Source organism: Scomber scombrus, chromosome 19 (genome assembly GCF_963691925.1).
Source record: "Scomber scombrus chromosome 19, fScoSco1.1, whole genome shotgun sequence".
Classification (NCBI taxonomy): Eukaryota; Metazoa; Chordata; class Actinopteri; order Scombriformes; family Scombridae; genus Scomber; species Scomber scombrus.
The window spans coordinates 19,044,015-19,066,700 of NC_084988.1; the positions used below are offsets into that span (position 1 = coordinate 19,044,015).

General features: G+C 43.4%; 1 protein-coding gene across 3 annotated transcripts in view; it reads left to right on the top strand.

The window, feature by feature from the left end:
- Positions 1 to 22,686, top strand: part of ralgapa2 (Ral GTPase activating protein catalytic subunit alpha 2) — a 91,309-nt gene that overhangs the window by 55,059 nt on the left and 13,564 nt on the right. For all 3 annotated transcript variants that reach the window (XM_062440990.1, XM_062440992.1, XM_062440989.1), the window contains 5 exons: positions 71 to 142; positions 881 to 1,004; positions 1,120 to 1,275; positions 4,319 to 4,477; positions 6,744 to 6,871. In XM_062440990.1, coding sequence (XP_062296974.1) covers positions 71 to 142; positions 881 to 1,004; positions 1,120 to 1,275; positions 4,319 to 4,477; positions 6,744 to 6,871 — 639 coding nt within the window. The remainder of the gene's footprint in view (positions 1 to 70; positions 143 to 880; positions 1,005 to 1,119; positions 1,276 to 4,318; positions 4,478 to 6,743; positions 6,872 to 22,686) is intronic.

The window sequence follows — 22,686 nt, forward strand, 5'->3', positions numbered from 1 at the left end:
TTTCCTAAATGATTTGTTGTACACGGAATTCAAAATGTGATGTCTAATCAAGACTTTTTTTGTCAAACAGGAAAAGCTTCCATTTGCTGAAGAAGAACTCCAAACTCTTAAGGGAACTGAAGAATTTGGATTCCAGGCAGTGGTAATGCTTTTTTTAAAGTTGAAAATGGAAATCAATTTAATTTCATACCCTGTAGCAACTAGGTGTGTCTGAGATACTAATAACTTATAACCTTCCTTAGTATGAGTAAACTACATAGAAGTCAGTTGTTCATACTAGCCTCATATTGCCCCTATCCCTCCCCTACATTCCTCTCTCATGATTTTCCTAACCTGTACCGTCTCCTGCTGATCACTTCTCTGGAAGTCTCTCACTATCACTCTTGCCGTCCTTCTCTTACTGCATCTCTCTTAGTCCAATCAATAAGTATTCCACACATTGCTAACGACAGGAGCTTTTTAAAGGACCTCGTTCTCCCAGTTGGCCAGACTCGGTTAGGCAATAACAACCTGTACGCAAGCATGCAAAGTGCCCTAAATCTACCCCAGTACGATGCACTGCCATGGCAACAGGACAAGTAGAGGGGGGCTTTGCTGCCACTATTTTTAATGTCATGTTTGTGCTGGAGAGACTGGAAAAAAAGATTTGCAGACAAACTTGGTGTTTCAAATTTTTTTTATCTCCTGATTTTATGGACAACTCAATAATACACAATTTGCCTTGATAAGGAAGATGTAGTGCTTTGAGTCATTGGATTCACACTCAAAGCATTTTCATCTTAAGTGGCTGGAGTAGTGAGAAGCTTTTCAAGCTCTGCATTTATAAAAATTGGCTTTTGTGTTCTTTTTCTTATTGACTGCTATATGTTTCCTTCTATAGCCGAGAGACACACAAGATTGCTGTGTTCTACATTGGAGAAGGCCAAGAAGATAAGTGCTCCATCTTGTCCAACAGCGCAGGCAGCCAGGCCTATGAAGACTTTGTATCTGGACTGGGATGGGAGGTGCTGACAACTTCACCTTAAAATCAGCACATTTGCAATCTAAATGTCCACACACACACACACACGCACGCACAAGCACACTTACAACACATTAAATTGTAAATATATCCCTCAGGTGGACCTGGCCACACATTGTGGCTTTATGGGCGGCCTCCAGAGGAACGGCAGCACAGGTGTAACAGCTCCGTACTATGCTACCTCCACCGTGGAAGCCATCTTTCACGTCTCCACGCGAATGCCATCGGATTCTGATGACTGCCTCACCAAAAAGGTAAGAAGTCTGTTATGTTTGTGCTCATTTTTAACCTGTTTGTTGATGACTTTTGACAATTTCCACCTTTTCTTGATATTTGATGGGGCTATATTTTTATCGTATTGTATTGCTTGCACACCTCAAGTATGTGAAGAAAAATACCGTGATGACTGTTTGATGCGGTGAAATGGTTACACAATCTTGTCTGCCTACATCTGTATTTAATTTGTACTGCACTTTTCATTCATAGTGAAACAGAAAGAAATAGCAGTAAGATTTAAGGGGAAAAATCCTTGGTGAATAGGATGGTTTTTAGGCCTTTTTTGAAAAGGGTCTGCTGTTCCACAACCGTGGTGCAACAGAGCAGAAGGCTTGATCCCCTATAGTGCGGAGCTTAGTACTGGGGGCCCGGAGGAGCAAGCTGCTGGCACATCTGAGGGTGCGGGTGAAGGTTTGTGGTATGATCAGTTCAGCTCTGTGTTAAGCTGTGATCAGGAGGTGTGACTCCAGAGTGTGGGCATTGATTAGTGACCCTGGCCAGGCAGGCCTGAGGAGTAGAGAGTTGCAGGCGCGTGAGTGAAGAGAGGGCATGTGCCGCTGTGGTAATGACTATGATTCTGCTAGCCCTTGCCCCCCTCCCTGTGTGCTGTGACCAGGGCCTGGATTCAGCCATTAGCTCTCCCTGCTAGGGCAGGCGCCGGCCGGATGCCGGCAGGATCCTTTTATCCAATTCCTGCTGCCGCCACAGGAGCGATCGATTGGGTTCTGCAGTAGGATTCTGCACTGTAGTCCACCAGCAGCAGTTAGCACGAAGAAATGAGCCGCAAGGCCCCTGCCCGTGCTGCCAATCTTCTCATACAGTATCCTGCTGAGAAGGGAAATTCATCAGGCTGTCCTCATATCCAACCCTCCTCCAGTCCTCCACTGGCCTCCTCCCTCTCCGTTTCACAAATAACCCCCTACTCTTTCCAGACCCATCCTGAACCTGCGCTCAGTGACCGCAAAAATTAGTTAGACTGAGTAACGATCTTGACTTTAGCCAGCCAGAGTGAGGCGCTAAAGGGGCGGCCTTGCCCAGAGCTTGGTGTGCTGCCACTCCACTTTCATTCATTTTACTGGGAACTTTGGTAATTGCTCCTGCTCACCTTGCACAGATCTGTTCACCAGCCACAGGCCGCACAGAAATTGGCTGGCTGGCTACATGTGCGGATGCTTCATAAGGAGATAGGGAGGAGGACGGTGGGGGCAGAGACAGCGGTATGAAGAATTGGAATGAGGAACAGGCTTTGTCTGTGTCCAAGTAGGATGTTTCCCTGTCAATTTAAAAATAACACTTTTAGTCCAGCAGTCACCCACTTTATTGTCTGTAACCATAGAGGCATACTGTGGGGGAGAGACGGATGGGGGAGCCCTCGCTGGGCAGATTGCCTGTTTGAAGTTGACGCAAGAGGAAAAAAACAGCTAAACCAGAAAGAAAAGAAGAGAAACCATGAATTCCTCAATCCAATTGTGGGTTATAGGGCAGAGCAGGCTGCATCAGTAGCAGCTGGCTTCAGTAATGCGGTTATAGAAGCGAACTGCAGGGTTGGGGTCAGGCCATGTAGACTGTGTGTGTGTGTGTGTGTGTGTGTGTGTGTGTGTGTGTGTGTGTGTGTGTGTGTGTGTGTGTGTGTGTGTGTGTGAGACGGCTGCCACAGCTATCACACTTACCCTCAGGCACCACAGCTTTAACTGGGCTGCTGCAGGTTGTTCTGGGGTCCTCTGCTCTGCTGTATCCATGTGTGTGAAGCCCATTGGCTGGGTGGGAGGTCAAAGAGGGGTAATTGGACAAGAGCCTTCAACTTGAATCACATTTTATTAAAGAAGTCTCAAACATTTGGGTGTGATTTAGAAGGGAGTGAATAGATTGGTGCCAAAGATGATTGACTCGAGTATAAGCATCCTCATTAAACTTGTGATTCAGATCATCTGAATGCTAATACCTTAACCCAAATTAACATCCCAGTGTTGATTGTGTACTGCAAATGCATATTCAACATTTCTCTGAAATTGTCCTAGTGACTGACCTGGTTGGTACCTGCTGATCCTTGGACAGACAGACTGAACTGGCGAGCGCCAGTAATCAGCATGCCGTGGATTTGTTTAAGATTACCGTATTACCATAATTAAGGGCTTATAATAGAATGTGCTAATTGCATTTTTGGTGGCGAGGGCATGTTTCTTAATGGCTCATTAGGCCCACAGTACATTGGCAGATGTTTTCTTCTGAGTAGAGGCTCACTTTTCAGTGTCCATGATACCCCAGTAAAGAGAAGGACAGCTTGATTCAACATGACTGAACTGCCAGCTAATAGGCGATCTACACCTGTCAGAGAATATAATGTGGCTGTGTCCATCTATTTTACTTTGGAAAAGGGGAAAGCTGTTTACCCATTTCAAACTAGCATCAGTCAATTTCCTGTCATTTAAGTGTATCTTCTTGTCCTGCCCACTTTCATTTGTGTTTGTGAATAGAGTGGAAATGGGAAGCAATTTAATCTCTGATGGGTAAAGTTAATTGGATTTGTATATTTGGTTTTAAAATGCTCAATTTTGTGCATTTTGACTTCGCAATTTGAATTTGTAATGAAAAAGCTATAAAAAGAGTCACAACCACAGCCCAGACCCCTATTTAAGCCATTGTTTTCAGACAAAGTTTGCGATTTAGTTGCAAGCACCTGCCGTCTTAAAAACAGTGCTTATAAATTGAAAGAAAAAAATCATAAAACATTGAATAAAATATTGTACACAGTTATAAAAGCCTCTATTTACCTAATAAGTAAGTAGTAAACAAGAGTTTATTATCATTTTATTGTCATTCTCTTTTGCATACTGTAATTCCTATACCTTCGTTCACTTCTTAGTCTTCTGGAGGTGATGGGGGCCCAAGATGCAGACTGGATAAACCCAGTGACATGCCCTGATACTGCTAAATATGTGTTCCTTTTCATCATCACCATAGGGATGAAAATTACCTGCACTCGCCAGGCACTTGATTAGTCTGATTTTGTTTGTTTGGCAGCTGCGTCACCTGGGAAATGACGAGGTGCACATAGTGTGGTCAGAGCACACCAGGGACTACCGACGTGGCATCATCCCAACTGACTTTGGAGATGTGCTGATTATCATCTACCCAATGAAGAACCACATGTATTTCATCCAGATCATGAAGAAACCACAGGTAACAGTCACTTCAGTTTGTCAACATATCATCAATGATACGTACTCAACATTCATCAACTCATTGGAAGTGTAAAGTTATTTTTATTGCATGTTATAACTTTTTTTATATGTTATAATTTTATTTTATTTTTTTGCATTTTTTATTTTGAACTAAGGTAGCAAATAAATTATGTTATCTTCCAGACATAATAAGCAAAACAAAGTCATGGAGGCTGTTTTCAGCACTGCACTAATTCTCTGTGTTTCCCTAGGAAAACTTTCCTGTTAGTTGTATAGGTCTTTCTCTTGTCATGGTTTCTGACTGAAGGCTCTCTGTTTCCCTACTCCAGCAGTGCATTATTACCCACACTGTGGGTATGTGCTCTCAGAGCTGGTTACTATCCTTTTTTGACTAGCTTTCATCTTGGCTACTCCATAGCACTGCACTCTGTGTGGCCTTCCAGATGGAAGTGAAATTTCTTTGTGTGAGAATGGCTGGCTTTAGATGTTCAAATACATCCATAGCACTATCTACATGAACATGCTGAAAGCATTTTCTATAATAATAATAAGCTGCTTTTTATTTGTTGCTCTTAAGGCATTGATTTTCTTTCATTTTTTTCAATTGAAACATGTAATCTTCCAGGAGATTTCTGGGAAATAATATAATGCAAGAAACAATAGTCTCAGTTTAGCTTTTTTAGGACAGTTTGAGCCACAGCCAGCAACAGCCTTAAATGACCCACCATCCCAATGGGTAACTGTAGTGTTCCTGTAGTGATGCTAATGTTTATAATCAGTTATTTGGTCCCCAGCCAGTATTTAGCATGTCGCAAATGGCTACATTTACATGGACCCTAATTTTCCACTAATAAACACAATAATAGCCCAGTCAGAATAAAAATGTAACCATCTCAGTTGGCCCTATCAGAAGGAATTTTCAATCTGGTTGAGAGGGGTGGTGTAAACCTTTGATAATCCGTTTAATAGGAAAATATTAGCACCTAATCACCATGTAAACCCTTAATCTTAAGAATTTAGCAGTAAATCTGTGAACGTAGCAGTGAAGTGTGTGTTCAGTCAAGGCTATTTGTCAGTGATAACATGCTACAACTCCTCAAGACCCAAGACAAGTTCTTGTGTACTGCTCGCCACATGCTGATTAGAGTGAATATGTGACAATGGGTAAGCCCAACCTGACCTCTTCACTTATGGGGGACTGATTTAAGGTGGACCAGCTATTCTCCTTGTAATAACAATCTCAGCCACTCCTAAACAGAGAGCAAAGAAATGTATACATAGTTTTGCACAGTGCATGTGAGGATTAATATGATTTAGTTAGACAGTGAGAAACACAGTCTTACACACAGGAACTTTATACCTGGAAGTAAGTATTCTTTAAGAGAGTAATTCCAACTTCCCCCATTATTGTGCATGAAGTTTAAATATTTATTATTATTTAGCTGGTACCCAGCAGAGAGTTTCTAATAAAGTAATAAAGTACCCCTCTAACACAGTTGGGGCATGGGCAGAAGATGGTTTTAGCACTCCACCAATATGCCCCCCCCCCCCCTTTCAACTCCATGCAGGCCAGTGAATTTCTCCCAAAATCTTAAACTTCAACTGTTTTCACCTCCTACAACCTGTGAAGGTATCCACAGAGGTCTCTGTTAGATTATGCAGTGTCACACCAGGTTCTATGCAAGAAATTAAGTTAATTGTTCATTTCATTTCAAATTGTATAATTTGACTGATTATTATATTCCCTGAACTACCAAGTTGAAGACAGCAGGACCTTCCGAAGAGACTTTGACATTCACGTCAACTTCCAGGTCAACGACCATTGAGCCGCAGTGATTAAGGGCCCCCTTCCAATATGCATGAACAGACGCGTGTACCCACACACAATCACACGCTGCCGCTAAAATGCATATTGGCCCTTTGTATTTGCTCGGTAGCTCAATATGAGGGCATTGTTTAGTATTGATTGTCATTTTAATTTCATTTACCTAACATTGATTCACATTAGATATGTGTGGTTGTCATGCAAAGTTAGGTAACATCCATTTTCCACTTGAACCCTTACCCTAAACAGATGGAGAAACGGTTAGAAAAAGAACAAAAAGATTTTTAATCAATCTTTCCTTATTTTGAAGCACTTGCGTATACAATAGCTGAACTCAAGTACACAGGCTAAATTAACTTTGGATTAGTGTGGACATTGTAATGCCTCATGTTCCTTATTCTTTATTCTTACTCTTGTTTATACTCTCTTACTTTCTCAGGTTCCTTTCTTTGGGCCTCTGTTTAATGGCGCCATCATCACCGGGACGCTGCTACCAAGCTTAGTGCGGGCCACCTGTATCAATGCCAGCAGAGCTGTCAAGTCCCGGCTGACTCTCTACCAGAGCTTGTATCCTTTACTCCTCATGGCTTCTGCTTCATTTACTGTTCACCATCCCATACAGGGTTGGCTCCTCAGAGGAATGCAGAAATTAAAAAAAAAAAAAAAAAACAACAAAAAAAAAACAGTCACTAATACAAATGAGATCATTAAAGTTTGTGAAGTTATATTTAGCAGTATTTTTATGATGATTCCAATAGATGAATAACACCACTGAGCTTACATTTTCAGCACCACCAGCATCCCATTTGGGTAAATTCACTGAGACATGTGGCGTGCTTGTCATGTCAGCCAACGTACACAGCTGAGTGCTGACACTGATCTTTATGGGCTGTCTGATTTACATACAGCTATTAGGCCAGGACTGTTTCACAGCCTGGAGCAGCATGGGAGGTTGTGTGGGGCTGTTTTGGGTAGGAGCACAGATAATGTGTCATCATCTATCACTACCATTTTATGGAGCACAAGGAGAGCCAAAATAAGAGCACCATCAACAAATGTGTACAAGCGCATACAGATACAAGCACACACACACACACACACACACACACACACACACACATACGCACACACACAGACACAAACACACATACACACTCGCTCTCATCCCTCCACCCATCCATCTAACAGTGTGCCGTTAAGAGCCTGACTCCAGCTGTAGTTGTCAGTTGGTTTAAAGGGAGTCTAATCACCAATGGAGATGAATTAGCATGTGAATGCCAGTAGCACAGTGTTGGGGGGTGAGATGGGGGACAGAGTCGGGATGGCCCCTGGAGGGGGAAACCTGATCTCTCTTAACGCCCCGCTCCTCCTCGGACAGCATGTACAGCACCACCACACCAGAACCACGCTGCCCCTCTGGCGGTTGCTATAGAAACCTCCCCCAAGGAGGTTTCATTTGGGTAGGAGAGTAGCATCTATTGTTTTAAGACACAGAGACATTTTAAAAAGTTGTTGTTGCTTTTAAATAAATATCAAGTCATCGTATCATAGTGATTTACAACAAAGGCTTTCACTCTTTAGTCGCATTACAGCATACCCTGTGTGAGTGTGTGTGTGTGTGTGTGTGTGTGTGTGTGTGTTGTTTACAGTTGGGTGTGTAAGTATGTGTCTGCCTGTATGTGTTTCACAGTGCATCACATCCCCTGGTCCCCCAACCCGATATCAGGCCTTGTCTGTGTGTCCCCTGGGGCATCCTGAGTGACAGATGTCTGTTACCCGACGCCAAATGAATTAGCCCAGTGTGACTCTCAGTGCCGAAGGGGGGCCAGCCACAGGCCTGCCTTCCTCGAGAGCCTGAGGGGCTGGGAGGGAGAGAGGGGGGTGACAGTACCAGGCTTCTGCTGGGCCACAGAAGCCTTTACCTGGCATTCCTTAGCAGAGGAGCAGGCAGCACAAAGGCATGATCTATGAGAGGAGATAAGCGCTGCCTCTGGAGTTCTGGCACTGATAGGCTGCCAGGCCTCACACAGTCCAAGAGAGGAGATGAATGAATGTGCCAGGCAAAGCGCACTGCCAGCATGAGTATCTGCATGTCTGTCTGCTGTTTGTCTGCCTAGCTAGAGGAGGTTGTGAGAAGAGAGGAAATTCATGAACTACTGATTGACTGTAGTGTTAAGTTGGTTTTTGCCGTGTCATAGTGATATCTGTGGGGGTTTTTAATGTCCTGACTGACACAATGTTCAGCATTGGCATGAACTATCAAGGAAACCACATCTTCAGTGGCAGGTGCAGTTCTTCTTTTGTATGCTTTCATCATTGGATTTGCATTGTACCGGCCTTTTACACTTTTCCCTCTCCAGTTGTCATTCTTCCATCTTCTCAGGATATGTGGCTCTTTATACTTCACAGGTTGGAACAATGACTCAACCTCTTTTTTTTCAAGATGTGTGTTTTTGTGCCAGATGAAAATCCTCATCCTTAGTTTACCCCTTCACAATGCCTTAACAATCCACAGTCTGCTCTCTGCCTGTGAGGCCACTCTCCAAGGTAATTAGTTGAATATTTCTTCAAAGAGAAGCTATATGACCCCCGTGTGTCCAGATAAAAGGCCAGTATGGCGCTGTGGTCCCCTCTCTCGCTCCATCACAAGACTCAAGAGGACTCCAGCAGTCTGCTGCAACGCTCACAGGATCTCTCAGGCTAATAGGATTTGATATTGAAAAATGACCACCAGCAACATTTTCAGAAAATACACACACGCACACACACACACAAATAGTCCAAAAGAGTGTTTTTCAGATAAATACTCCCCCCTTGCTATCTCGCTGTATTTCTCCACATCATCCATATCCCGTCTCTCCTTTCCTCCCTCTCTGATTTGTGAAATCTCTGTAGTTCCATTTTGTTTTTCCCGCACAGCTCTCAATGTCACTTAGAATTTGTGTCAATTTCTCCTGTCAAGGCACAACTATGGCCTCATAGACATCATATCACAAGCCTCTCACAGACAACTCATAATGTATCATCTATTATTTATATGCCTGATGGAAAATGCAGCTGGTCTGGCTTCGTGTGTTCTAAGTGTATTGTCTGCAACTAGTCCACCTTTCATAGCTGCTTTCTGAACACTTGTGACCACAAAATGTAAAATTCTGAAGCAAAATGAATTTTTATCAAACCACACATTTTTAACGATCCATCAGTAACAGATTAACATAAACAAAGGTCAATTGGTGCCTCTATTAATGGGATGCACCACTGCATGCAAACAATGTGTGACGTATTAGCTTGAAAGAGATGACGAGTTTGTTTGCGTCACCTGAACCCAGCCTGCCACTGGATGGCCTTGCTGTCTGCTGCCATTTACTGTATCATGAAGATCCTTCATACTGTCATTGTAGAATAATGTCTTTATCCAGAGGCTAGGATTCATTTCTCTCTTCAACAAGCACTTGAGTTTGATGTGCCGTCCATCACTCTTTGTGATAGGGGTATTGTTAAGGGTAAAAACTGTGTGTGTGTGTGTGTGTGTGTGTGTGTGTGTTTGTGTGTGTGTGTGTGTGTGTGTGTGTGTGTGTGTGTGTGTGTGTGTGTGTGTGTGTGTGTGTGTGTGTGTGTGTGTGTGTGTGTGTGTGCGTGCGTGTGTGCGTGTGTGCGTGTGCGTGTGTGTCGGGGAGACGGCAAGTTTCTAATAGGTGAGATAGTGCGGAACTGACCTTGATTCATAGACATAGCCTCCCTACTGGACAGAATCAATAGCTTTTGCACACTGCCCTTAGTCCCCATCTCTTTGCTCTGACACACACATAAACACACACACGCTCGCACACACCCAGATCCATCTCCAGGCAGCGATCAATAACCATAATCTGTTTCTGCCCATCGCCAGTCATGCGAGCCAGGCTTTTAGGTGGTGTGTGTATGTGTGTGTGTCTGTGTCTGTGTGCAGTAGCAGAAAGATGAGAGGGGAGGCTTGATCCTTCCAGTGGAACCCAGAAAGCTGCTGAAGTCTGTCATGTTCCCTCACAGGCTCATGTGAGCATATCTACAGTCCCCCAGCTACTCAAAACACCCCAAAACAAGATGTACATAATTTGAGTGGATGTATACTGACAACATAATGCATATAATATCCTGTACGCACTCCTTTGTGTGCTGTTACTGCAACCCCACCCCCAACCCCCCCTGACGCCATCATAATTATTACAGTCGCTGCATTGACATTCTGAGCAAGTTATTGTCCCACTCCCTCACTGTGTCTTTGTCCATCGCCCGCTTGTTCTTTTGTATACTGTAAGATTCCTCACCTAGTGGAGATGAAAGTGCGCCTCTATGCATGATAGGGTGTCATGAATAGGACCTGCCATGTTAGTGTTGTCTCACATGAATTATTTAGCATTGTTGATAGGTCTAATTTGCCAGCTGTTGTGCCATAACTGTCGGCAGTCTATATCAGTGTGGAACACAGTGCTTGACTGGGCACAGTGAGACGCCAAGCTAGTCATTATACGCTGGGTTCCTGTAATGGTCTGAGCTGATATGAGTGTAACTAGCCAACTTCCTGTTTATGAAAAACAGGAGAGTGAGGCGCTGACCAACTTAAAAGAGCTAACAAAAAATTATCCAAGTTATTTTTGATATACTAAAAAGTCTTAAGAAATCACTCTCACTTGTCATACAGTGGATGATATAAACTATCCAGTAGCGTGTGCATATTAGTGGGTGTAAAACTTTCAGTTGGAAAAGGCAGTTAGCTGTTTTGGGGTGGGTGGGGTAGTTGGGGAGGGGGGTTGTTGGTTTAAGGGCCATTTCTGAGTTGAAGTGTTCCTGCTCAGTGTTGGCCAGGATGGTTTGGGTGGAGGCTTGCATTGGCTTTGATAGAGCGGTTGAGAGTTTACGCAGTATTTGGGGGGCTACAGAGAGAGGAGGGGTCTCTCCCCCACTGAATGTTTTTACCTAATCCCATTATCAGTGTAGCGCACTGCCTCCCAGCTCTTCCCCCCCCTCCTTATCCCAACCCCCTCCCACCCCTCTCTCCAGCTGACCAGCTGTTCCTGCCGGGACTCACGACAATGTCCGATGTGTTCAGATCACTGAGTACCCCCCCCTCACGCCCTCCTCACCCCTCCTTCCCCAACACACACACATACACACACACACACATAGAGCGCAGTCCATGCACAACCAAAGCAATTGGCTGGCCCATCACAGGAGCCCAGGAAGGCCTAGAGGGAGGAGGGTGTTAGTTAGGGGAGAAGAGGGTGGCTTTTGGGGGGTGAGGAGGGGGCAAGCACAGGCCTGTCAAACCAAGAGCCCTGACTCAGGAGGCAGCCCAGCTCGGATGGCATATGGCGTCTAGCTTCATACAACATGCAAAAGTATTCTCTCCCTTTGCCCCCTCTCATCCACTCCCCCCCTCTCCCCGTCTCCCTCCCCTGCTGCTAATGCAGAATGACTCATAGCATTACTCATTTTTTTACCCCCCTACACACACACACACACTCACACACATCAGTTCCTCCTCCTCTTGCCACCCAGCCTGTAACAAAAGGCGTCCACTGCTGCATGGCACCCACACCCTTAAAGCCCTGGGGGCCCAGCCCATCCCAGCCTGCACTCTGAGGTCTGAGCTTCATGGGGGCCGCCCCTTTTAAACACAGGTAGAGCAGGCGTGGAACCAGACGGCCAACAGCAGGGACCCAGAGCCCCGCCTGGGGTACCTCACTCACACACACTGCTGGTGTCAAACTGTTGTTGCCTGTTGGCGTGTTTGTATTTGTATGTGTATGGAAACTGCCTTTATTTTGAAGTGCATCTGCTGTGACAAAACCACCATGCTTGGTGTGTGTGTTCAAGTGTGTTTTTGCAAGCGCCTCTTTCACGGCAACCTTTCTGACACATAAGCGGTGCCTTTGTTTTTATTTGCCAATTTAGTAGCAGTGCTTCCTTCAAGGGTAATTATAGTTCAGTTGGTTAATTTCAGGTTTATCCACATTTTGATGTATTTGCCTATACTTAATTGATGTTTATTAAAGCACTATATAGTTTGTGTCACAGAGCTTTCAGTAGCCAAAATAACCCCATTTTTTTATACAGCCAGTGAAATTATAAGAAAACCATGGATTTTTCAACTGGCACAAGTAGATGCTGCATAACCTAGTGTAACCCAAAGAATGTCATGCTCTGTGTATTTTTAAACTTGAACCCCCCACCCCTCATGCCCCTCCCCTCTCTCTCTCTCTTTCTCCGTCTGTTACGCATTCATGTCTGACATCTGTCTGTTTGTGAGCGGCAAAGTGAAAGCCAACAAGACTGCCAGTTTTGTGTGGGATCCCCGTCTCTGTCCCATCACTAACTCACTCAGGACAGAATCACAAAACTAATCTATAAAATAGATTAATGATTTCCTTTACATAATTTGATAACTGTTAGGTTTATGTGAATATTAAGGCATAGTAGTATTTTCTGTATTTGAAACATTTAAATTCCATTGCAATGCTGACACCCTATTAATGCACATTTCACTAAAAATTAACTTAAACTGAAAGTACAGATCTCATTTGTTTAATTGTTTGCATGCAAATGAAAAACTACATCTCCATAGTACAAAGAAAATTCAAGTTTAGGTGATTTCTGTGCTTGTTTCTAAAGGTCAAATATTAAAACATCTAAGTAAAAATGTCATCAGTGTTAAAAATGACAAATATTCAAGTCACTTTTTTAGTTGACATTAAAAAAAAATGTGACAGTGCAACTGCTAATTCCTACTTGTTGTACACCTCTGATGTCAGTAATCACTAAATAATATTTGAATTATCTTTTGTGTTATTGAAAAATATGTTGCATTGGTGTCATAATGCTGCCACTGAATGCAAGTCTCCAATTTCTGCTAATTCAAGGCTCAAAAGAAGCTAATTCCTACAGATTGGGGAGGCAAAAAGGATAACATGGGGTTAATCATGTTTATTGTACAGTATTTTGCATACACTTTGACATGTAGGCCTAACAGTGAGTAATGATCCCAAATTGGCTACAGATACTGCATGTAATGGAATGACTGATTAAGTTTGGGTGTTTGCACTAATCGAGATTATACCCTTGGAGCACTTTCTAAAATCACAAACAAAAACTGTCATCGTTAAATGTCAACAAGGAATGAAATGGTTATTATGTGTCTCACTAATAGGTCATTGGTCTCTGTCCATCAGCCAAAAAACACCCTCACCCCAGTGTCACCACCGGACCAGTACAGATTGCATTGCCGTTGAGAAGACATGTTCATTGTGATTGATGTGTGGTGGTGGAGCAGTCGCTTTCGCGGGTGTAAAAACCTGTCTGTCTGCTTTAAGTGATTAGCATCCAGCTAGCCATTCCATCTGTTCCCCCTAGTCCTGTTTAATTAATGAACTTTCTTTCTCCGCCCTGTAGCCAGCCAGCGCAACACTAAAGCAAAAGCTGTTAGCACTCTCAGGTTATCCAAATGGATGTGTGTTCTTGCCCCCCCCCCTCCTCAATGGGTGCATTCTCATTGATTAGTTATGTTTTGTTTTCCTCTCTTTTGTCTCAGGGTTCTTGAAGGGAGGGTTAATGAGCTTTCCTGGCAAGCTGTAGCGCTTGGAATCCGGGGATAAATGGGAATAATTTTGTTGTTGTGTTTTTTTTTTTGGTTTTGTTTTTTTTTTTTGTGATGGGCTTGGCAAAGATGTGAAGCCTCGTGCCACTGTGTGTGTGTGTGTGTGTGTGTGTGTGTGTGTGTGTGTGTGTGTGTGTGTGTGTGTGTGTGTGTGTGTGTGTGTGTGTTTGTTTGGATGTGTATGAATGGCTTTGAGGCGGGGTGTATTGCATTTCGTCCCTGCTGGTCCATTATTCCTCTTCAGAATCAGGGAATCTGGAACACACTTTAACAGTTGGCTCTGTCACTATTCATCTTCCAGCCATCTCAGCAAAACTCTTGTCTTGTCCTCGTTTTAACACCAAGTACTCTCTCTCCCTTCTTTTATGTCCCTTCTTCCTTCCGTGTCTCTTGTTACAAGGCAGTGGACAGGCCTTTGTCCAGCTAAAGCTGCCCTCTTTTGTTTGCGCGGCCTTTTTTATCCTTGTGCTAATCGCCATGGTCGTGTGCCTGAGTTGGACCCCATATTTCACGCTCAGCTCTCCTTTGTTTGACACACCGCCCCTGATAAGAATCCCAATTCTAGGGCCTCTCTGATATTGAAATCCAACAGCGGCGTAGAAAGAGCCTTCAATCATCCATTATCTGTGCTCCAGTGATTACCATTCAATCTCCCAGGGTCCAGGCTCCTCATCACCAGCCCCAGAGCTGAGGCCGTCCCCTGAAAGAACCCGCATCCCTTAACGCCTGTGTCACATTCAAGCATATCCATAGATATTTCTGACGCCGTCTTGAGACAGCCCCGCTCTGAATGCTGCTGGGAAATGTCACTGAAATGTCACTCATCATTCTCCACTGGAATCTCTTGGTCTCTGATGTGGCCTTGGGTTTTTGGGGACTCTTGTGGAGATACCTTGTGACATTATTGGGTGTCTTTGTCCCTAAATGGCCATTAAATTGCCAATTCTCTTTTTTGTCAGGAGATGAGGATTGCTCTTTTTTTTTTTTTTTTAATACATAAGGCTGAGTTGCTTTTAATGTCACAGACTTAATTGGCTGTTTTAAGAAGGAATTAGTTGATTATTTATAAGTTGCACATTAATGCCTCTTTAAATGGTTCAAAGGCAGTGTCTGCTCCTCCGCTGGCCTCTGGCCATTGTTCTCTTTTAGAGGATGTCCTTGTGCCTCGCAGCATTTGCATTTTTACACTAAATGGAATTTTCTGCATTGACAGACAAGGCAAGGGAAACAAAGCCATAACAAAAACAAAACATTTAAGTATGCATCGCTGTGCATTGTCTACCTCTTCTTACAGCAAGCAGCCTTTGATGTGTTAATACTGATAGTCTGTGTTTTATTGTCAAGTGGTGGTTGTGGCTGAAAGAGAAGCACCAGGAAATATTGGGTAAATCTTCCTGTGTCTCTCCACTGCAACAGGCTCTAATAACATTGGGTTTCATGTCAGACACAAAGTGTTGTTGGTTGTGGAAACAGGCTCGACACATTTTAGTGGTGTCTGTCTTATCTTAAAAACCTGTGCAGCTTTGTCATACGGTGTGAGAGGATTGAGGATTTTTTAAAAAGATGATTATCATTTTACTGTTTTCATTACTCAGGCTGCTTATTCTTATTGTTTTGGTTGAAGTGGAAAAGCTTTGTGTTGTATACATCCACTTATCCAACACTATGTTTAGATACACATCGGCTCCCAGTACCTTTGTTTAATGTAGTGTACACATCTTCATTAGTTATGTATAGCCTCTAATTACTATTGATGAGGCTCTAGCTGATTTGGGTACAAATCTATAGCTTTTGTTATTCTAATGAGTGTTATTTACCCTCAGATCTCCAAGCCAGGGGGCTTTGGAATGGGGCTTTGTGAAGGCAGATATGGCCGGGGCCGCTCTAGCTACACCCACTTGTTTTTGTATCTGCCGACTTTGACAAAATCCAGTTGCCCTCCCCCCACATCATCACCCGCCTACATGGATATATAGCACTTCCCGCTCCTCCATCTGTTTTTGTCCACCCATGAAAAGGTCCATTATAATCTGCAGGATGCACAGTTGACGTGCCGCAAGCTCCGCTTGAGCCAATCAAGGCAGCTCACCGAACTTAGGCCATGAATCCAAGAGGCCCTAACTCCTCCCCCAAGTTCATTTTGATTAGCCGGGCTCTCTGTCTGAGATCTTCAGTTGAACAAGTTTTTATAACAACATTGTCTCCATCATCCCCTCTCCCTATAAAAGCTCCCAGTCTGAATGGGGCTCTATGCATGCCCACTGGATGATGGCAGGCTCCTGATTAACCCTGGAGTGACTAGCTAATGTCATTGAAGGAGGGCCACCTGGCTGTGAGACTGTACAGTCAGCTGCCACTGAAGGGCCAGAATAGGAGATGACCAGGTGTTGGGCTCCAGCCCCCCTAATTGTTGCCATGTAATAGCCTGCTTGACTGCACAATATAGCCCAGGGCGAGGATTAGGAAAAAGCTGTTGCCAACACAGAAGTCCATTTTCTTTTTCGCCCAAGGTTTTGTGTGTGGGTTTCTCTTAGTGTGCATGCTTATGTGTGTATACATATATACATCTCCCTTTGCAATCCTCCTCATTCATTATGATTATAGCAGGTACAAAGCCGGGCCCCCTTTCTGGCACCCAGCCCTTTAACCAATCATCACATTAATTCCAGACGTACACACTATATGCCTGCTTTCTGACTGGGAAGTGGCTGGAGTAAACTTTCTTTCTTTTGGGGGAGGGTGGGTGAATGTAAGAAGGACATTAGACCCTAGTTGTATGTACAGTGGTAACTATTCCAGACTTAGTATATGGCTGGAAAAAACTTTTTGCATAATTTACTGTTTGACTCTTCAACAACATATTCAGTCATCTTTGTTATTTAAAGTATTTTGACAAAATGATATGAACAAATTGGCCTGACAGTCTGCATATCTAATTTTTAGATATTTTGTATCTCATTGTAATCATAATGGTATTGATTGAAATATGTCCAAAATGCAAATATGAGGGCAAATTAAATCCCTCTTGTCCTTCTGTATCTAACCCTTGCTTCCCTGTGCATTCACCACAGCTGTGATCATATGTAACCTAGCCCTAATCATTATCATTCCCGCTAAATGCCTGGCATTTTGCATAAGGCCAGGAAGCCTAATTGGCCCAATGAACCTTTTCATAGAGGGGGCAATGGAGGAACAAGAGATTTCATCTGCAGTATGTCTTGGCGGGGAAACAGAAAGAGATGCTTGGTGTTAACACATCACAGTTATTCTGTTGCCCATGCCACAAGCATCATTAAAATTGCAGAAGCTTCTGTTCATTTAGTTTTAATATTTCATCAGTGCTTGTCTGAACAGTGTTATCATGGGGTTAAAATATGAGCCATTTGGCATGACCCAGAGTTGGCACACCACTTGTGCAGTTGCAAGTGTCATACTGGCTTCCTATATGTGTCAAATAGATGATACAACGTCAAGGTGCTTTGATTGCCACTGTGCTTTGAGGTGGTACAGGTGGGCTAAACATGAATTTGTGTGTGTAGCTTTAGAATCTGTATAATAATTACGAGGCTATACATTTCATCATGCAGTTTGAAGAAAGAAGAGGTGAAATGCCTCATAAGTAATCAGATGGATTTCAATTCAAGACTGGGGTGCAGCGTGCCCTTCCCTGTTCCATCTTTGACTTTTTATTAGAAGTTCAAATTGAGATCAGATAGATGCTGCGCTTCCCTGTCTCGATTCTAAACAATTCAAATAGCAGGAAGCACAAAAAAAATTAAAAAATAGGCACATATTCACCTCCGATAGCTCATATGATGCCCACCTTTGTCCTGACCTAATAATGTAGGCAGAAGGCCAAGGCATTCATGTCACTCTGGCCATCATCACTGACAAAGGAAACCTTCAGAGAAAACTCTCACCCAGACAGTCACAGAACTGTATCTGTTAATCTTCATCCCTATCAGCCTTTTGTAGCTCATCTTATTATGACTTTCTGTTAATGCACGGTGGAGGCCTGTGTGACTGTCTGGCTATAATGGGCCTGTGTTTGATTAATCATGTCGATCCATTGTGTTTCACATCTAAGGCTGCTGTGTTAGTACTCATCAATGGAGACCAGAGTCCTTTGAAAAGGAGATTGGTTACAGACTCAGCTCATCTGAATACACAAGCTCAGTAGGCTTTGATGGTAGTCATGTTGTGTTCAACAAACCATGCCACAACAAATGATGATGTCACTAGTGATTTTTGTTGCTATCTTGTTTCTGTGAGGTGTGAGGATGACTTCTTGCTTTACCGTTTGTAATCCGTGAACCCCCAACAATCATTGGGTCTTAACATACTTTAAGGGTCAGCATTGACTTTGTTTTAAGGTGCTGGTCTTATGATTTGCTGTGGAGCAGAAATCGATTTTTAGTGTCCCCCAGAGGAACGGTGGGCTGCCCGAGACTTGGTGCGCTTGAGAAAATGGGTGACTACTTCCTCCAGTCGGCTCGTAAATAACCTGGTCATGCCAGCTAGCAGACATCAGATTTTGTCTGTAGCTGTTGCAAAACCTGTGTGAAATCACTGATGGGCAGTGATGATGTCACAGGTTAGGAGTGATGTCACAGCCATAACTCCCCATCCCGCTGTCTGAATGCCAGATGGACGGTAGAGAGGTGTGGAGGTTGGAGCTTAGAAGCGCTTGCTGTGGGAAAGTCACCCCTCAGGAGGTGTCATTAACCCAGGCTTACTGTTTGACCCGACTCCTCAGGGGCTCCTGAGCTCCAGTTTCCTGGACCTGCTCCTAATTAGGCTACTTGTTAAAACTCTCTGCAACCAGCTATTCCTCCAGAGCATCTGATGTTGTGTATGTCTATGCGCTCCCAGAAAATGGACACAAAAACACCTCCACTCATCATAATGCATCTGTGACACATTGAGATGTTTTCTGTCCTGGTGGTGTGTCTACAGCAAAAAGCTGTTTAATGAGACACCAAGGTTTGAGTACCTGCCATATAAAAAGAGATTGGGACTCGCACACACACACACACACACACACACGTACACACACACATACACACACGTACACACACATACACACACCCTACTGGCTGGTTTCTGTCATACACACTCTGACTTTATCCATCTCAATCTGTTGTTCCTTCCCACTCTGCCATTATTCCTGCAGCCAGCTTTATTGCCACATTCACTCTGTCTGTCCTTATCTTTTCTTTCTCCCGGTGTCTCTCCGTCTAAATGTCTCTGTCTTACTCCCCGTTTTCCCATAATCACCTCACACCTCCGAGGGCCTCTGCTGAGACGAGCTTCACACCTCAGTCCTCGCTGTGACAACAGGTACCGCTGGCACTCACCGCCCGGCCTCTCTCCAATCAACACCTGCTCTGCTTTATCCCTCTTTCTTCCTTTCCTCCTTTCCATCTTTTTCCCCACCCACACCCCACCTCCACCACCATCCCTTCCACTCCCCACTTCTGTCCATTGTTTTTGTGTCTCCACCGGTCCCTTTTCCCCCATGTGTCCCCTCTGTACATTTCCCTGAATCTCCACCAGTTTTCTTCCTTTTATCTCCTTTTCCATAATGAAGAAACACTTCTTCCATATGCAGTCAAAACCATTTCTCCATACCTCCATCTCCCGGAGATTACACTGCAATTCCCTGTCGATTTAAACTTGTTCATGCTACAGCAGCCAGCTTTCATTACCTCCTTTGGTACCCAGTATAATGACTTGTAACAACAGCCTGCATGCAAGTCATTTGACAGTGTCTCTTTGAGCCTGCTTTTGCCACCATCATTTTTCAATTCTGGCACTTTTTCCCTCTTAGCAGCTTTTTTTTTGCCACCTAAGCACGAGCCTTAACCCTAAAATGTATCCATGGGGATGGGCAGTATTTGTGTGATATCTAATAATACTGCCACAAGTGTGCATGTGTTATAAGGAAGAGATGGGGCACTATGCCTCTAATCAAAAAAGTAACAACCACATCTGTTGGTTTTTTTTACCCTGCTAGCACTGGCACCCCAGCACCACTAAGCAACCCCCCCACTGCCCCCCAATCCCTTCCTCTTAACAGGCCAATTATGTGACTGCTGGGAGTCAATGGCGCTGTGAGCTACTCCTGCGCTCCTCTCCTCACCAAGGTCAAGCTGATTGGCCCAGGTTAATGGGCAGATGTGGGGCTAAGAGAGGAGGGGGTCAAGCACCTAGAGGCACCCTCCACCTCATCTCTAAACTGTCCCTCTTCACCACAAGAGCCCCCTTTACCACCAGCGCTTCTACAAACAGGATTAACCTTGGCTGCTGCCGTGGAAGCCCAAAGAGTGTAGGAGTGGTTTGTTTTTTTCCCAATGCATAGGAAAGATTTTTTTCTTAGAAATTCCTTTTTTAAATGTTCTTCAGGTAAAACTGTCAGAGGCGTAAGGTGTGCTAGTCAGTCATCTGTTACCAAAGGTTAATGTATATTGTAGATTTTGACTAGTGTCCATGAAGTGGGGGTGTTTTTGTCCGCTTAATGAAAGTCTGCAGGAGAGTTTAGTCAGCATTCCTTCACAATCAGTGTCTCTCAATGTAGTAGCTTGTGTGTTTCTGAAAGAGATGTGGCATAATTATCAAAATGGGCTCTCTGAGCTAGTCTGTGATTCACTTGCCTGCCACGTTAAAGGTTCTAAATGGATCTGGAGCCCTTGTTGCCACACCCCCTTTCTTTTATCTGTTTTGTCTCTTATTATTATGATAAACGCACTAGTTAACCAAAGAGATTATGGCCTGTAAGAAATTATAAGAAACTCAACATGACAAGGGTGCTCTGGATTTAAAAGGTTGGGGGCAATCACCCTCCCTGCACCCGTCATCCGACTTCTGTGACTTAGAAGTGGATAGAAATGGAGCTTGAGTAGTGAAATGTCAGTATGGGGTGTCTAAGACCCCTTCTAATGCTTCTTCATCTTATCTGGACCTTCACCCCTAAGCCCTGGCCTATCAACAGATTAACTATGTGTGTCTGTGACATTACTTCTGTTCAAACAATGGGTGTGGAAAGTGTCCAGATTCTTAATTTTTCCCACATTTTGTTGACTTTCATGTCAAATTTAAAAGCTGATATTGTTTTTACATTTAGTTTTTACAATTGTTTGTCCTTTATTCTGGGGTTCTTTGATTGATATCCTTCCAGCCCTTTTTGCTGGGCACGATCTTCAGTTCGTCCATAGATTTTCATTTGGGGTTCTGGTCTGGTGCTCTAGCAGGGCCACTCAAGGACAGTAGCCACCAAAGCCACTTAAGTGTTTTTCAGGCCTTGTGATTTAGTTGTTAGAAACTCGAATCAACATCGCACTCTGAGGTTGTGTATGTGTTTTCATAGAGTGCTACAGCAACCAGTTTGCTTCACTTTTGGCATTCTGAAGGGTTTTATTTCTCCGGACTTTGTACTGGTGTTCAGTTGGCATTCAGACCAAAGAACCTATTTTTTGTCCCATTATGTTCACAGAATCCTTGAACTTCAATTTAGCAAACTCCAGATGGGCTGTCACACGATGGCCATTGGGTCCTTAGTTGTCTCCTCACTAAGACCTCTATAATCTGCTCAAATGAATATAGTATGTATGGTAAAGGTAAATTTATGTATTGCTTTAGAAAAGATAGGTAAGAGTGGTAGGGATGGGAAGATTAACCAATTCGGTGCACCAGCATAGATGTTCACAATGCAATTTTTTTTTAAAGTGTTCTACTCCCTGTGGATACAATTTGGGATGAACTTGGGTCGTTGGCAATGCTTTAAGAGGCATATCACATCAGCCTCAGTGATGGAGACGCACTAAAGTGTGGTAACCTTTTACAATACTTTCAAATTCAACACATTCAACCATAGTGAAAGTAATTTGTGTTTGTAGAACTGAGATAAAACGACAACAAGCTGATCACAAACATGCAAATATTTCTAAAACTGCGCTCCTGCACATACTTCAATAGAGAAACAGTATATAGATATTGTGGATGTAATATAGATTAGATATATGATGAGGTTTTAGACCACCGGTAGCACCATGGAGCAAAGTTAAGCATTGAGCATTAATGACGTCTAATTGGTCTCACTCACTTGTCAAGTTGACTTTTGAGACTCTGGAGGTGGGGATAGAATAGACAGTCCACTCCTTTGATTGGCTGTGTGCTTTGATCACTGACACGGTTGAAGACAGGCAGTTGCCTGAGAGAACAAAGGGAAACATAAATAATGATATTTAGAGGCCAATTCTATGTTTTTTACCACTTATACTGATGGAAAAGGGTGGTACATTGTAGGAAAAACTACTTTCAGATTTGTGAAACCTTTATTTTTCTTATGAAAACAGAAAAAAGGGTAATTTCACTGATATTCAAGTGATTTCACTGATATTTCCCCATTCAGGCCACTTTAGACCGGATCTAGATAAAAAAACACTATACTTAGACTTGTGAAGTCTGGTCCACATCAACAAAGAGACTCCAGAGATTCGTTAAAACTCAGTTTCAGTTTTGTGAAACCTTTGTTAAATTTTTGAAAACTGAAAAAAATCTCAAAAAAAGTTTTCACTAATCTGGAAGTGGGTTTAAACAGGCTTTTCCTACGATGTTTAACACTTTTTCATAAGTGTATGTGGTTTTAAACAAAAGTATGTTTTCCTTTGTTCTCTCAGGCAATTGCCTGGTTTCGACTGTGTCAGTGATCAAACCCAATAGCCAATCAAAGGTCATGGTCAGTATTCAA